The sequence below is a fragment of the Battus philenor genome, unplaced genomic scaffold, assembly GCF_028537555.1.
Source record: "Battus philenor isolate CCGP_79_NKW_IND1 unplaced genomic scaffold, ilBatPhil1.0.hap1 SCAF_23, whole genome shotgun sequence".
Classification (NCBI taxonomy): domain Eukaryota; kingdom Metazoa; phylum Arthropoda; class Insecta; order Lepidoptera; family Papilionidae; genus Battus; species Battus philenor.
This window is the reverse complement of record NW_027181686.1, coordinates 6,133,235-6,147,451: the sequence shown is the minus strand read 5'-3', so window position 1 is coordinate 6,147,451 and position 14,217 is coordinate 6,133,235. Positions and strand designations below refer to the sequence as shown.

At 29.8% G+C, this 14,217-nt stretch overlaps 3 protein-coding genes across 4 annotated transcripts; 2 read left to right on the top strand and 1 right to left on the bottom strand.

The window, feature by feature from the left end:
- Nucleotides 1-217: 217 nt before the first annotated feature.
- Vps37B (vacuolar protein sorting 37B) lies at nt 218-4,256 on the top strand. The gene is made up of 3 exons (XM_068767457.1): nt 218-555; nt 1,579-1,750; nt 2,313-4,256. The coding sequence occupies exons 1-3, from the start codon at nt 436-438 to the stop codon at nt 2,663-2,665; spliced, it is 645 nt and encodes a 214-aa protein (XP_068623558.1). The 5' UTR covers nt 218-435; the 3' UTR covers nt 2,666-4,256.
- Nucleotides 4,257-6,644: 2,388 nt separating this feature from the next.
- LOC137924245 (dnaJ homolog subfamily C member 30, mitochondrial-like) lies at nt 6,645-9,950 on the bottom strand. Its single transcript, XM_068767625.1, has 5 exons — nt 9,835-9,950; nt 9,579-9,755; nt 8,825-8,912; nt 7,981-8,134; nt 6,645-7,170 (listed from the first exon to the last, which is right to left on the bottom strand). The coding sequence occupies exons 1-5, from the start codon at nt 9,859-9,861 to the stop codon at nt 6,903-6,905; spliced, it is 714 nt and encodes a 237-aa protein (XP_068623726.1). The 5' UTR covers nt 9,862-9,950; the 3' UTR covers nt 6,645-6,902.
- Nucleotides 9,951-10,363: 413 nt separating this feature from the next.
- Nucleotides 10,364-13,795, top strand: sqh (Myosin regulatory light chain sqh). Of its 2 annotated transcripts, none has more exons than XM_068767442.1 (4): nt 10,364-10,472; nt 11,023-11,215; nt 12,007-12,145; nt 12,842-13,793. In XM_068767442.1, the coding sequence occupies exons 2-4, from the start codon at nt 11,026-11,028 to the stop codon at nt 13,035-13,037; spliced, it is 525 nt and encodes a 174-aa protein (XP_068623543.1). In that variant the 5' UTR covers nt 10,364-10,472; nt 11,023-11,025; the 3' UTR covers nt 13,038-13,793. The 2 variants fall into 2 exon arrangements, with proteins under 2 accessions (XP_068623543.1, XP_068623544.1); XM_068767443.1 differs by lacking the exon at nt 10,364-10,472 and adding an exon at nt 10,748-10,866 and having other exon boundaries at nt 12,842-13,795.
- The last annotated feature ends 422 nt before the right edge of the window (nt 13,796-14,217 follow it).

The following is a 14,217-nucleotide window of genomic DNA, read 5'->3' as shown; positions in this document are numbered from 1 at the left end:
TTTAAACACGCACTAGACATTGATGAATAATAGTGAATAAACTATTGTTTAAAATTTTAATATAAGTAAAATATAACTGTTAGTTTTGTATTAAATACATATATTTTATTAATTTTTAAGAAATAAGTTACGATTGATCGAATATTTTGTGACATCTCTAGAGTGATAAGGAATAGAAGGCACAGATTAAACACTTAAACAAATTTTGAAGGTTGATTCTTTCCATTGTTGAGAATTTAACTTGAATTGGATGTTGTAGATTTTTATTTAATCCAAGTTCCAACTACCAGTTACATAGTACATCGTTTATTCGTAGATACTGTTGTACTCCGTAAAAATAAGTTTTATGTGATTTAAATTTCTCTGTGTAACAGTTAAGCAATTATATACTTCATATAATTTCATTGTGACCGCTATTACGAACACAAGAACAGGATGATTCAACCGGACTTTTCTCCGGCCATAGGTTTCCTTGATCATTTAAATTCCGATGAACTGAAGGAAATACTCAATGATGACGCGAAATTTGATGCCGTCTTAAAAGACGTTAAACAGGTATGCTCCCAAGTATATCATAATATGTATTAGTATTTTTTAAATATTTCATTTTAAAAATAAACATATTTGTTTATCATCTAATCTCAGGAAAAATTGAGGCAGTTTCTTATTGTAACAGTTACTTACTACAGTTTACTATCTCCTATCTATCTTATACATATTATCTATTTTATTATACATATCTTATACAAAGTACAACAAACTTAAATTTCTATTTTTTTAAATGTGAATGTTTTTAAAATTTCTGTACATTGATAATTCTGGAAGTATATAATTGAGAAATTAAAAATGATAAATTAATACTTTGAAAATTTGATTTTCCTTTACTGTAAGAAATCTATCACATGTATATTGCTATAGTTAAAATATATAGTAAATATACTAATATTGGCTTCCAAGAAATTGTTAAAAGTTATGGTACAATATTGTTTGAATTTAAGTCAGCTATATTTTTATCAAAATAATATGGTGCTTACCTAAACAGTAAAGTAGTAGTGTGGTTGTCTCTAGACTTCATAAAATTTGTAAGTCTTTTGTGGGCAACTGTGTAAAATATAACAATGCACTTCCATATAAAGTCTTTTAATTATCTTGTAATAAATTTAAGAACTTAATAAAACAAAAACATAATTTTTTTTATTATAATATGAAGGATTTTTGAGTGATTAATTGTTAAGTAAGTGATTAGTTTATTAACAAAGCTTGGGAATTAATTGTTCTACTACTGTATTGCAAATATTGTAAAAGTAACTACAAAAACAACCTATCTAAGTTTTTGACTTTCTTTGAACCCTCATAGTTTTTAGGGTTAGGATTCCTTTATAAGGAAGTAAATCTGATTCTAATTTCTATCAAATTGGGCTCTTCTGGCATTCTTCTGTCCTTGTCATAGTGTACTCAAGAGGTCATTGTAAATGGATAATGATATGAATAAAATATCCATATAGATAATAATAAGAATTAATAAACCATTAGTCTACATACTATAACATTTCAAGTTGATGATTTTTATTATTACAGGTAAAAGACTGGGAGATTGAGAAAGAGATGATGATAGCCAGCAACCGGTCCTTGGCTGAGTTTAATCTTAACCAAGAACCAGAATTAGAAGAGTTAAAATCTCAAGTACAGGAAATATCAGAAACTGGAGAACAGTTGTGCAATAGAATTCAAGAACTTCTAGAAGAATATAGTGAGTAAACATTGCTTTAATTCCAATCAAATATGAAATAACAAAAATTAAAAACTTTCCATTCTTTAATTTAAAATGTTTTTTTTAAGATTTACTACTTATAACTAAATTATTTTGGCACATTTTATGATTAAAAATTCTGTACCACTCTATATCATCATCAGTGAAGTAGACACAAAAAACTACATTGTTGTGAAATTTTTAACACATTACTTTCAATCATAGGTTTGTGTAAAAATTATTTAAAATATTAAAATAAACTTTAAAATAACTGCCTATATAAAAATACCTCTTCATTATGTCTTATATCTATAAATTCTGTTACAATACAATCCATTAAATAGATTATTATAATGTTTTTTAATAAAAACTATTGCAATGGATAAGAACTTACAAAAATAGCCATGATTTTTTATATAATGTATTCCTGTAAAATTGTGACTGTTGATACCTGTTTGCCTTAATACTTTGCTACCATCAATATGATACAATTCTTTTATATTCCATTATTCCTTACCATATTTTGTCAAAAGTAATAGTGAAAAAAAAATCTTATTTTTAGAGACAAAGTCAGCTGGGATCTCTCCAGACACAACATTGGCTCTTCTCCAAACAGCTGCAGCAGAGTCAGAAGAGCAGTCAGAAAATATTGCACAAGACTTTCTTTCTGGAAAAGTGGATGTGGATAAATTCCTTGAAGATTTTGAACCAATTCGCAAAAAGATGCATCTCCAAAAATTCAAAGCAGACAAAATGAGTGAACTGCTAAGAAGTGGCAGTCAAAGTTCTTATGGTAATGGTCTAGCCAAGCCATATCTACCTTATCCTAGTTATCCGCAAAATGTTCCAAGTGTACCATACCCAGTTGGACCTGTGAATATGCCAATGCCTGGAATGTATGGCAACCACTTTTGAGGTTTAGGAAGATCTTAGTAGATTCCGATGTTTGAACTTCTGTTAATTGTGACTGTTTTTATTACTGTTATAAGCAAGAACTTCAGACGAAATACTTTGCTATGAAAACTCCAGCATGAAAAATTTTATCACTGCTTAGTTTGTTACATGTTAACATAATGTTTAAATCACTTAATTTAATCAATTATAATCAAAATATCTGAGAATTTAGAAAATAAACTTAATATTTATTTTGATAATGACCAGTACCAAGTAATATTAGGTAGCTGTTTTGCAAAAACACAAATATGCTCATGCATAACTTAAATACTTGAAATTTCTTATTCACTAAACATATTTTGTTTTGGGTTAACTTTGAAAATAATTATATATAATTAAAGTAAATCTGAAATAAAAATAATTGCTATGTAATTTCTTATCGGTGTTAAATATTTTAAATGATGTCAATTTCTATGAAAATAAAGGTAATTTTAATTTGTAACAGAATTTACTGTCCGCTTGAAGTGGTGCTTTAATAGACGTAATGTGATTCTTAATGTATTAAGTAGATAAAAAAAAATGTAATAAAATATACTTTTATTTTATTATGATTACACTGTAAAATTTCATTTGGAACCTGTGAAAATTATTTTTTAGAATTGGTGTTAACTGATTTTATAAATTTATTGTTCATGGTGCATTTTTAATCGTATAAAGGAAAGAGAATTAGAATGAAGTTTTGTGCAAATTCCTTGTGAGGGATTTAGATTTTTTCTAAAGGAAGGAAATAGTTAAAATGGCTACTTCATGAGATCCATACCAACAAACACAGATTGGATAATATGATGCATATTTTTTGTTATTCATTGCTAAGAAATTAAGGAGGTGGTTATAACCAGATATTAATATCAAGTTTAGTAGATAAATGAGCAAATGTAACTAATTTTGAAGTCTACCTGTACACAAGCAGATGTAGTTTGTTGTCTCACTCGCACAATTATAGCTATCTGTCTCACTCGCCCATTCAAAAAACCCTTTTCAACATTGTATTCTATAAGCTAACACTTGCCATATGTAAATGTGCATCCAAATATCCGATCTCTGATAAACTATTGTTAATATAATTATAATTTCACATAAGCCTGTTTATTCTTGATTTATATTATTCCACTACTAAAAATCATTTAATTAAGAAGTGGACGCCCATATTATTACACGTGACCCTATAGAAGGAATATAAAAAATTCAGGTAAGAGCAATTTAAATTTTCATTTTCTTTTAATAATCTTTGTTACTTCATGGAGAAGTCACATTATTTATTATAAATAGTAATAGCATTCATTTTTATAAAATTTCAATACCTGGATTTGTTTTATATACCCATTGTAAAAAAATATTATAAATTGATTATTTAATTGATCACAATTTTTTTCTATCACACTTCAATATTGATCTTTTGTCCCTTTTATTTAATACCAATAGTATAATAATTTTTGTTTGTGATTGGACCTGAAAGTGCATATATAAATTTAAATTTGTACATTACAGTTCTTATAATTTGAATTTTGTGTAAGGATATGTATTCAATTTATGTACATAGTAACTATTTTTAGATGAGCAATTAAAGTATGTATGTTTTATTGAGATGTCTTTTTATGTTATAATTATAAAATGTGAACAGGTGTTATTTTTTATCCTAAGTTATTTTTTAAATCATTTATACTACTTGAGAGAAACTTTGGGTTCTGTTCTGATATGTGAGATAATCATATCAAGGTTCGACTTCATTCATCCATGTTGGTAGATAGACTATGACCGATTTAGGTTTGCCCGCATCCAGCTATTTCGAACCAATTTATGTCGTCGGTTCGCCAACAACGTGCCCCGCCCACTACAACTACAAACGAGCTATTCTTTGAGCTTTCAGTCAGTAACTTCTACAGTTATTTGAGTGACCTTGGGCCTTCTAAAAACACCCATCACTACCGCCCAAGTTTGGAAGCACGTCTGTTATTGGCCAAAACAAAGGGATCATCGGCTCTCATTAAACATGTTTTACCAATTTCTTAGATTTTGACGAAACAGGACTTCAGGATCTTAGGACTGCGGTTGCACTCTTTTGTGGTTTGAGGTGTTGCTATCGGTGTTATTTTTAATTTCTAACTTTTTTGGTTCCTGTTTAGTCGCACTTGAATATTAGAACGCGCAAATTGTGACCATAACATTATCTGTATTCGGAAGTTATTGACTACGGCTTTTCCCGAATTTTTTATTCTGAAAATGGCAAAACGCAAGCTAATCACGCTTGAACAGCGAAGTGCTATTTGTACGCTACGAGTGGAAGGATACAGTGAACGTCAAATTGCAGCAAGGCTTAGAACTTATTACAAAGGTGTTCACTACAGTCTTGCAAGAAAACAAGAAACGGGAACAAACGCAGACAGAAAAATGACAGGCGGGGTTAAAACCACAGCTATTCGAGAGGATAACTTCATCAGAACTAAATGTCTAAACGGAATCGACGGTTAACAGCGCCACAAATTATTACAACAGTGAATAGCACGCGAGGAATCTAGTTCACGGACCCTTCCGCTCCGTGAACTCAGTACCGATGAAGCTGTAAAAGCCTTAGGGCTAATAGCATTAACATCTTCAGAAACAATACACGCAAGAAACGCCCATCTTAGTAACAACTGTTAAACGACGACTTCTGGCTGTGGGTCTAAGAGAATGTGTTGCTACTAAAAAGCCCAAATTAATAATTCGACACAAGAAAAATATACTAGAATGGGCAAAGACACATAAAATTGACGTTACAGATCAAAGGGAAAATGTTCTATGGAATGACGAATCGAAATTTTAAAAAACTGAAAACGTCTATTGACGTGTGTTTGTACGCCGATCAAAAGAAGAAAGAGCTTTAAAAGCGTGTAGTGCCAACAATGAAACATTGTGGTGGTAGTGTGATGGTTTGAGGATGATAACTGGAAAAATAACAAAGAAGGTTATTTAAAAATTATTCGGAACACGGCCGTACCCTGTGGACTCAATATTAATTTTAAAAATCATGAAATGGCCATCGCAGACACTGATCTGTCTCCAATAGAACTTGTCTGGCATGAACTAGATTGGAGAGTGAAAAATTGCTCTCCTTTTAGCTCCGAACATTTATAGCAGTTATTAGAGAGTGAATAGAACAAAATAGATGAATTTTATTTTAAGAAGTTAATTAATTGAATGCCTAAATTTGTGCACAAATCATTAAAGCAAAAGGTGGTCACTTTGAAGATAAAATTTTATTGTTTCCCCATAATTAATTAATATTTTCTTTGATTTAAGTTACTTTTCGTTAAATTTTTAATTTTATATCAATATTAGTAATTGAAAATAGTTAAATTTTGTTTATTTGATTTTACCTTGCTGCTTCCAAACTTTGGGACGGTAGTGTATATATATCAATTTAGCCAGATTGCCATATTCTCAGAAGGGACAAAAAATGTGAAGATTTGATCTATGTAAACTTGCGTTGTGTAAATGTACAAGTTTTGTGAATTGCTGAAATTCATAAAATATCTACTGATAAACGAAGTCCAACCACATTCTTCACTATCAAAATAGATGAATTTCCGTGTCTCCGTTAACAAATTGTGAACTACCATTTTTGTTACGTCTTCGTTATCCTCCGTCTCGCGTGGACCATCTGAACCACTTTAGGAACCTTTGACATAGACAAAACTTGTTTGCAATCTCACCTAATTAATTTTATGCCAATTTCGATACAAACTTTCCAGATTATGGTATTAAGAATTAATACGACAAGATGTATGATTCAAAGAATTAGTGAAGTCAGTGATTTTATAATGCTTTATTATAACAATATTGAAATATCTATAATATGTACAAACATACAACAACTATAGCTTTTTCTTAGCCATGAGACTAAGAACAGCTTTTTTCACAGAACATAAAATTCAAATGTAAAAGTTGTAAACCAGTGAATTTTAATTAAGAAAAATACTATAATTGAATTTATTCCTTTTATAATATATTCTGTACTAAAAACATTAAAATTGAACTATTAAGCGTTAATATTAAAAAAATATTGGATTCATAGATTACTAATTAAGAGGTTCATATCTTGTTTAAGATTTGGTTCAAGGTATGATGCAACCGAAATTAATACTAAAATCACACGATTTTATAAGACAACTAAATATTTGAAAAGTTTTCTATCAGTTTTACTATTAATTGAGAGTAGTCATTGACTTTTTTGATTCATCCCCTTCTGAAAGTTCTGCTGCTGTTCATTCATATTACTGTTTTGTGTTCTTACTTTATTTGTATCATAATCATCTTGGCCATATACAACTAAGAACATGAATAAGCAGCCAAAACCAAATAATGCTAAAATTAAAGCTTCCTGTTGACTTGATGTATGTCTCTCTACTAGTTTTGCATTTTTTTTGTTGAGGAAGTCCTTTTCATAAAGAGATTTTTGTAATAAATCTCCATAATGTTGTTTGGACCTGTGAAAGTTTAAACATTTACAATTTATTTGTACACAATTGGGTTCACCTTACCCCACCGGTTATTTAAAAAAAGCTTTAACAAGAACACATCGGGTGCAAAAACATTCATCATCATCATCTACGCCAATGGGGCTTAGTTGTGGCTAGGTCAAATAGTCTGCATACAGCATCATCCAAAGACCTTAATAACAATCATAATATGATGTAAGAAAGCATCATAATTCTTATTCATCTTCATTTCGGTCGATAGATGCCCACTGTTAAGGCACATCGTCGGTCCGCTAAATGGAGGGCCTAACAACGCCGACTACCGGCTCGTGTTTATTTGAGATACTTTCGGCCCCAAGAGCCATCGGTTGCACATGCGATGTGCCATGCCCACTGCCACTTCAGGTGAGTAACTGTTTGAGCGACATCAGTAACCTTTGCCCTTCTGCGGATCTTCTCATTTCAGATACGATCTCGCAGCAGTACTCCGAGCATAGCTCTTTCTACTGCTCTTTAGGTGACCTTGAGCCTTCTTATAAAGTCTACAACAAGCGACCATGTCTCGGATCAGTAAGTTATCACTGGCAATACACGCTGGTAAAACATCTTTGTCTTCAGGTATTGTTGTCTTTGGTAATCATTACTGTAATCTTATTAGAGTGCCATAACTAGTAAATTTACTTTGTAAACAATACTATTTTACATCTAAGACAAAATATATGTTGACATATTTCTATCAAGGATAGTTTGTTTAGCAAAACCTTTGGACAGCATCGCTTTACAAAGTGAAAAGATATAGAAAGTACATGCTTTACATACCATGCATCAAAATCGTAAATTGGTGTTCTTCCATCCATTGTAGGAGCTACCTGTCGCTTTGTGTGAGACTTGTAAAATTTGAGTGTTGGGTCTTCTGGTTCAGGATCTGGTTTATAATCCATACGGCTTGTGTTCTCCCTACCTACTAGTAGACCTGGAGATGTGATATTTACAATTACTTTTACCAGTATTATTATATTAAACTACATAGAATACAATTTAACATTTTTTTAATCTTAAAAGGTTGGTAGCAGGATGCTGAGTTAGTTGTATTTATTCTCTGCAGGAAAAAAGTTGTGTATGTTTATTATGATAATGTTATTTCATGCCATTATACCTCTTATTTCAACCTTATCATGGTCTTTCTATTGTCAATCTCTCTATAGATGTAGTTTCCTTTTTTAGCAACTCTAATCAAAATTCTTCTTTAATCAAGCTTATTACATTACTTTGTTCCATGGTAATTAGGATCATAGATCATAAACTTAAAAAAAAACAAATTGAGTATGGTGGCTTATTAATTTCAGATAAGAAAGTCTTTCAATTCAAGGGATTTTTTTCAGACCATACCATTACACAAAGCCCACCTCAAAGTTACAAAATGTTAATAGTTATTGCCACTTAGTTATGCAGTAAACCAAGTGGTTATCTCAACGAGTTATCTTTTGAGTTGCAACATCAAACCAAATGTTGTACGAGACTGACTACTTGAGAGCAAATGGGTTAAATTATAATCAAATTTAGTGTTTCAACTAGTCCTTTAGCAATGGCATGGAATAAAATTTTAAAAATACCCTGTGCTGGATAGCCAGCTATGTATTTAAGCTTGTGAGATTACACATACCTTTATCATACATTTTTTTTAATTTAATATTTCCTAACACTTCATACGCCTCTGTAATTGCTCTAAACTTCTTAGCTGATGTTTCATCCTAAAAATAAAATATATGTTTGATTTTATGAATTTGAACCTGATATTTTCCCTAACTCTATTTTTATAAATCTCTATGAATTTATTCATTCATTGCTTTGGTTTTTTGTCTCTTATCAATGGAAATTTATAAGAAGAAATAAGTTTCATTTTGATTATAATAAGAACTGCCAACTGTTTTGATTTAACTAGTCAGAATCACTGACAGCTATCGTGCCAGGCATTATGCGGGTGATTATTAGTCAAAATCATGGTTTATTAGCATAAATTATATTTTAAGGACAAAAAACAGGTATGTCAATATCAAGTCTGCCACAAAGATCACAACAATGACCAGTCTTTCAATACCCACATCCAGCGACATCCATTAAGATTTAGGTTGAATTAACAATATTACCTTGACTTATATAATGAAAACTGAATTTTATCAAAATTATGAAATATTCCTAGATTAATACTAATGTTTATTCCATTTTTTGAACATTTTTCTAGCCCCCGATCTCCACTTTCTACGCAACTTAAGGTAGTGCTTACATTAACAGCCACTTGCATGAGACATATATAACCTTTTTAGGGTGTCAATTAATTTTAGTGTTTGTAACATTATACCGAAGAGAACGTATTAATATTATGTGTATATAATAGAAATTATTGTTTGCATACTTACGGTGGATTTATCTGGGTGATACACCTTGGATAATTTGTAATAAGCTGACTTAATGTCATTCTGAGTAGCTTTTGGGGTAATACCAAGAACATCATAATGGTTGGCATAGAGCCGAGGGCTTGTAGATACATTGCGTATAATGCTAGAAACCACTTTGGACTTACTTTGCCTCAGCATCTATTAAAAAATGAAATACAACATGACCATGTCAAGAAAATATAAAGTTTAATTATCTTACAAATTATTCTGAACTCACTTGTTGTGGGAAAAAATAACTTAACATGTACTTTATACGTAAAACCTTTTAAATATTATTCTATTGTAAGAACATTAAACCTGTAATTTTGTCATTGTTTTGAACATGGACCTTGAAATTACAGGTGACACTGACAAGTGACAAGTAAAATATTATATAATAATTTTATCACTGTTAATTTTAATTGAAAAAAAAAATGGTAGTTTAAAAATATAAACATAAAAATCTTAGGATGTTATTGTATTAAAATTTTTACTACGAAAAACACTGCATTATATTAGAGAGTTATTTATTTAAACCATAATAAAACTTTTATTTCGCGTTTTTCGATTACAACTTTTTTCCACCTTTTACTCTATCGATACAAGTTTCGTATTATAGCAAGTATTATAGCAAAATTTGTGTTAAAATATTGTGAACGTAATATTTTATATTTGTCATTATTTAATTATAATTAAATTTTGAATGGTAAGGATTTTCATTTTTGTCAAAAAATAATTTAACTGAATTACAACGTTGTTTATCTGTGGTTAACTGGTTAATAGCGTACGTATTTTGAATGTGTTAGTCATTCTTTTTACGGAATAAGTGGAGGTTTTCAGTTGATTATTAAACATTTCAAAGACTTTAAACATATTGTAAGTATTATTTTTGTATTTTGACGTTAAAAAAATAACAGATGGTTTTATATCTTACTATCCTTGAGTAAACAAGGTGTGTTAAATTCATTTCCTTTTATGGTATTCTTTAGTGTTTGAGATTGTGACATTATGTCCCACATATTTTACATTTGAAGTTCGTTGCTACAGTAGTTCGTTGAATATTTTTGATAAAATACGAGGGCATGAGTCACTTTCTTTATTAATTAGAGTTAACGTGTTAATTGACGAGTAAACTTGTGTCGTGTGGTTTCACATTTTATTTTTAAACTTGTCAAGATAAACGAGCTATCTAATTTGTAGTTAGAAAAGTCGTGCTGTTCGTTCTGATAAATAGTCATCACCCGAGTTGTTAACAGTTAAATAAAATTCAGTTAGAAATTTGATATTTTGAGTTTGCTTTTTATATGTCTTATTGTTTGTTACAAATCACTTTTATAAACCAAAACCATCAAACACTAATTATTCTTGCGGTTCCAAAGGTTGTTCTCTTAACTTTAGAATATTAAGTATTTCTTTTCCTTTTCAGAAAATGTCGTCCCGTAAAACAGCCGGCCGCCGTGGCACCAACAAGAAGCGTGCCCAACGTGCGACATCAAATGTTTTTGCCATGTTTGACCAAGCACAGATTGCAGAGTTCAAGGAAGCTTTTAACATGATTGACCAAAATCGGGATGGTTTTGTTGACAAGGATGATCTTCATGATATGCTAGCATCTCTTGGTAATTATGTTCCTATCCCTCAAGTGTGATTCTGCTCTTTAAATGTGTTTTTAGCAATAGTTGTACATTTTCCTGCCTAATTTATCATATAAATTTTAATTATTTCTAAAGTTTCTTGAAACATGTGTGTTAAAATGTGTACTTAATTTTGACTAGTGATGTATAATTCACATTTACAGTAATATTAAATTCAATCCTAAAACTAAAGTGGTTTCATATTAAACACCACAAGAATTACCTCTGTGTTCATGATTAAACTGAATATTAATTTATAAATATGTATTTATAAGAAAATATCCTTATAATTTTTGCTGCATAATCAAATAAAAAATGAGAAAATCTGCAGAATAATCATAGTCAACAACATGGTATAAAAAAATTGCTTGTTAAAAGTGGGTAGGATTCATGATTCATGATGATGATGTTAATGATCCTTTTAGTATACCCCCATGAAAAGGTGTTCTCAATATCATTGTAGGATATGACTGGGCTCTAAATGCACTAACTTTTTAAAATCGCTACAAGATAACTAAGTATGGTGAGCAGATGTTCATCAGTGAAACTGTTTATTTTCATAAAATTTTATTAATCACATTTTTCTTTAAGTTATGCAATCTTGGTAGAGCTCATAGACTCATGCAGCTGATTCTTTTTACCATCTCATGCCATTTCTACCTTTTCAAGGTATCAAAAGGCTAGAGGTTTCAGTGCTTTCTCTTGATTTGGTGATCATAAAGGGAGGAGGCAGAGCTGTCTCCAGATTTTTATTGTTTTTTTTTTATTTTCTCCAGGCAAAAATCCCACAGAAGATTATCTAGAGAATATGATGAATGAAGCTCCAGGGCCTATTAATTTTACCATGTTTCTAACACTTTTTGGTGAACGGCTACAAGGAACTGATCCTGAAGATGTTATAAAGAATGCATTTGGGTAAGTGATTCATAAGATAATATAATTAGGTTTTAAATGTGTGGGAAAAAATAAAAGTCCGTCAGTGGCAAGTGACCTATTTTTTTAAATCTATTTCACCCAAAGATTGTTTGTAGTGTGAAATATAAGGTATTCATTAGAAGTACTTTAATTTGCTATATAATTTATAGTGATTATTTGTGTACATCATGAAAATGCATAATAAAGCATTCTTAAAAAATTAATTACCTTTTTAAATTTCTTGCATTATAATTTAGAAGCATTACTGGGGAGTTTATTGTTGAGTTGATTAATGAAGACATTAAAGGGGCGAATGTATAGTTCATTTGTTGTTATTTATGGCACACCTTACCTAAAAGTCTAAATAGTATATAATGATAATATGTTAAGTGTTTTCAAAAATCAGATTAATACATATTAAAAATAATTATTGTTTAGTAAATGTTCTAGCAGACTTCATTGATAGATGTTATGAGCCTGTTTCATTCCAATAAAAAAATTTAATAAATGTAACATGTTTCGGAGTGATCAATTTTTACTAGGTGATTGGAAATATGAGTAAAAACTTATATTTACAATAACCAATCACCTGTATAATAGCTTATTTTATGTCAATCAACGGTTTTTATACTTTTTAATAAGATATTAAAGAAAAATAAATGTATTTTACTTCTTTAATAACATTAAATTTGCCAGATGTTTTGATGAAGAAAATAATGGTGTAATTGCTGAGGAGCGACTCCGTGAATTGCTTACAACTATGGGTGATAGATTCACTGATGATGATGTTGATGAAATGCTTCGTGAAGCCCCCATACGTGATGGTCTTTTTGATTATGTTGAATTTACTCGCATTCTCAAACATGGTGCTAAAGACAAGGATGAGCAGTAAAGCTGACTGATGCAGCAATTATTACATGTAAAACCATAAAATTGTTATTGGTTAATACTTTTCTAAGTCAATATTATCAAAGCAGAATAGAATGAACATATTTTCATCAGTTTTCTTAACTGAAATCAAATGACTTGAAATGTGATTTATAATTTAATTTTCCAAACAAAAAAAATAGTATCGACAAATGTATTTAATTCATCATGAAGTTTATTTCATTGCATTTTTTTAATTCTGTGTTCTCTGTATATGCACTATTCTTTATAACATAATAATAAAAATAATTAATACAAATGATAAAAATGTTGGTTTAATATGAATTTGATAAATATGGATATTTCTTTATGAATTGATTAGTTGTCATTTTCATTGACATCTAAAAATGTCAGTAATTGCCAATATTGGTATAAGTTTAGAAATAAGTTTTAACACGGAAGACATAATTTAATCTCTTTAGACACTGAGGTGCTAAACAAATTAGTTTCTAAGACAATTTTGCATTTTATGAAAACATTTCCAATAACTATCCATAATTTGCTTTACATTGTGTTATTTTCGTGAAGGCATTTTGATGTATTTGTTTAAGAAAAAGTATTATCATTCCTGAATTGGTTAATGAAAAAATTGTTAGAGAAGTTTTTATTTAATTGTATTTCTATGTAGTTTCGTATTTCTATTAATGGATTTAATGCTTTATGTACTCTAACCTACTAATATTGTGAGCAATGTTTGTAATCATGTATTTATTTGAATACTATTATATGGCATAAATTTTGTCAATATACACGAGTTTTATTTAAAACATTCTCCTTTCTTTTACTTAGATCCTGCTTCGTAAGTTTGGTTTGCAAGTAAATTTTAAAATTTTGTTTAGTTAACATTTTAGAAGTAGTAACAAATTGTTATAGGTAGAAAAATTAATTTTAATTTCAAATAAAATAGGAAAAAGTGTTCTTTAAGAGGACAGCGCACATTACATGTGTTGATGGAGGTGTTTATTAACACCTATACCTGCTTGTTAAACTAACAAATTGGCGAAACTCCAGTTTGATAATTACCAATTAATAATTAAGTCTTTTAATTAAAAGTCAAATTTGGGGCATTCTGCAAGGATTTGAATAAAATAGGATAATCTCATTAAAGAGCATTACCGTGCTGATAATTTGATAAAAATGTAAAG

Coding starts and splice junctions, on each gene's coding strand:
- Vps37B (XM_068767457.1), top strand. CDS start 436: ATGATTCAACCGGACTTTTCTCCGGCCATAGGTTTCCTTGATCATTTA. Junction 556..1,578: donor TCTTAAAAGACGTTAAACAG/GTATGCTCCCAA, acceptor TTATTATTACAG/GTAAAAGACTGGGAGATTGA. Junction 1,751..2,312: donor AGAACTTCTAGAAGAATATA/GTGAGTAAACAT, acceptor TCTTATTTTTAG/AGACAAAGTCAGCTGGGATC.
- LOC137924245 (XM_068767625.1), bottom strand. CDS start 9,861: ATGTTAAGTTATTTTTTCCCACAACAA. Junction 8,135..8,824: donor AAAAAAAATGTATGATAAAG/GTATGTGTAATC, acceptor TCACATCTCCAG/GTCTACTAGTAGGTAGGGAG. Junction 7,171..7,980: donor ATTTACGATTTTGATGCATG/GTATGTAAAGCA, acceptor AAACTTTCACAG/GTCCAAACAACATTATGGAG.
- sqh (XM_068767443.1), top strand. CDS start 11,026: ATGTCGTCCCGTAAAACAGCCGGCCGCCGTGGCACCAACAAGAAGCGT. Junction 11,216..12,006: donor TGATATGCTAGCATCTCTTG/GTAATTATGTTC, acceptor TATTTTCTCCAG/GCAAAAATCCCACAGAAGAT. Junction 12,146..12,841: donor GTTATAAAGAATGCATTTGG/GTAAGTGATTCA, acceptor TAAATTTGCCAG/ATGTTTTGATGAAGAAAATA.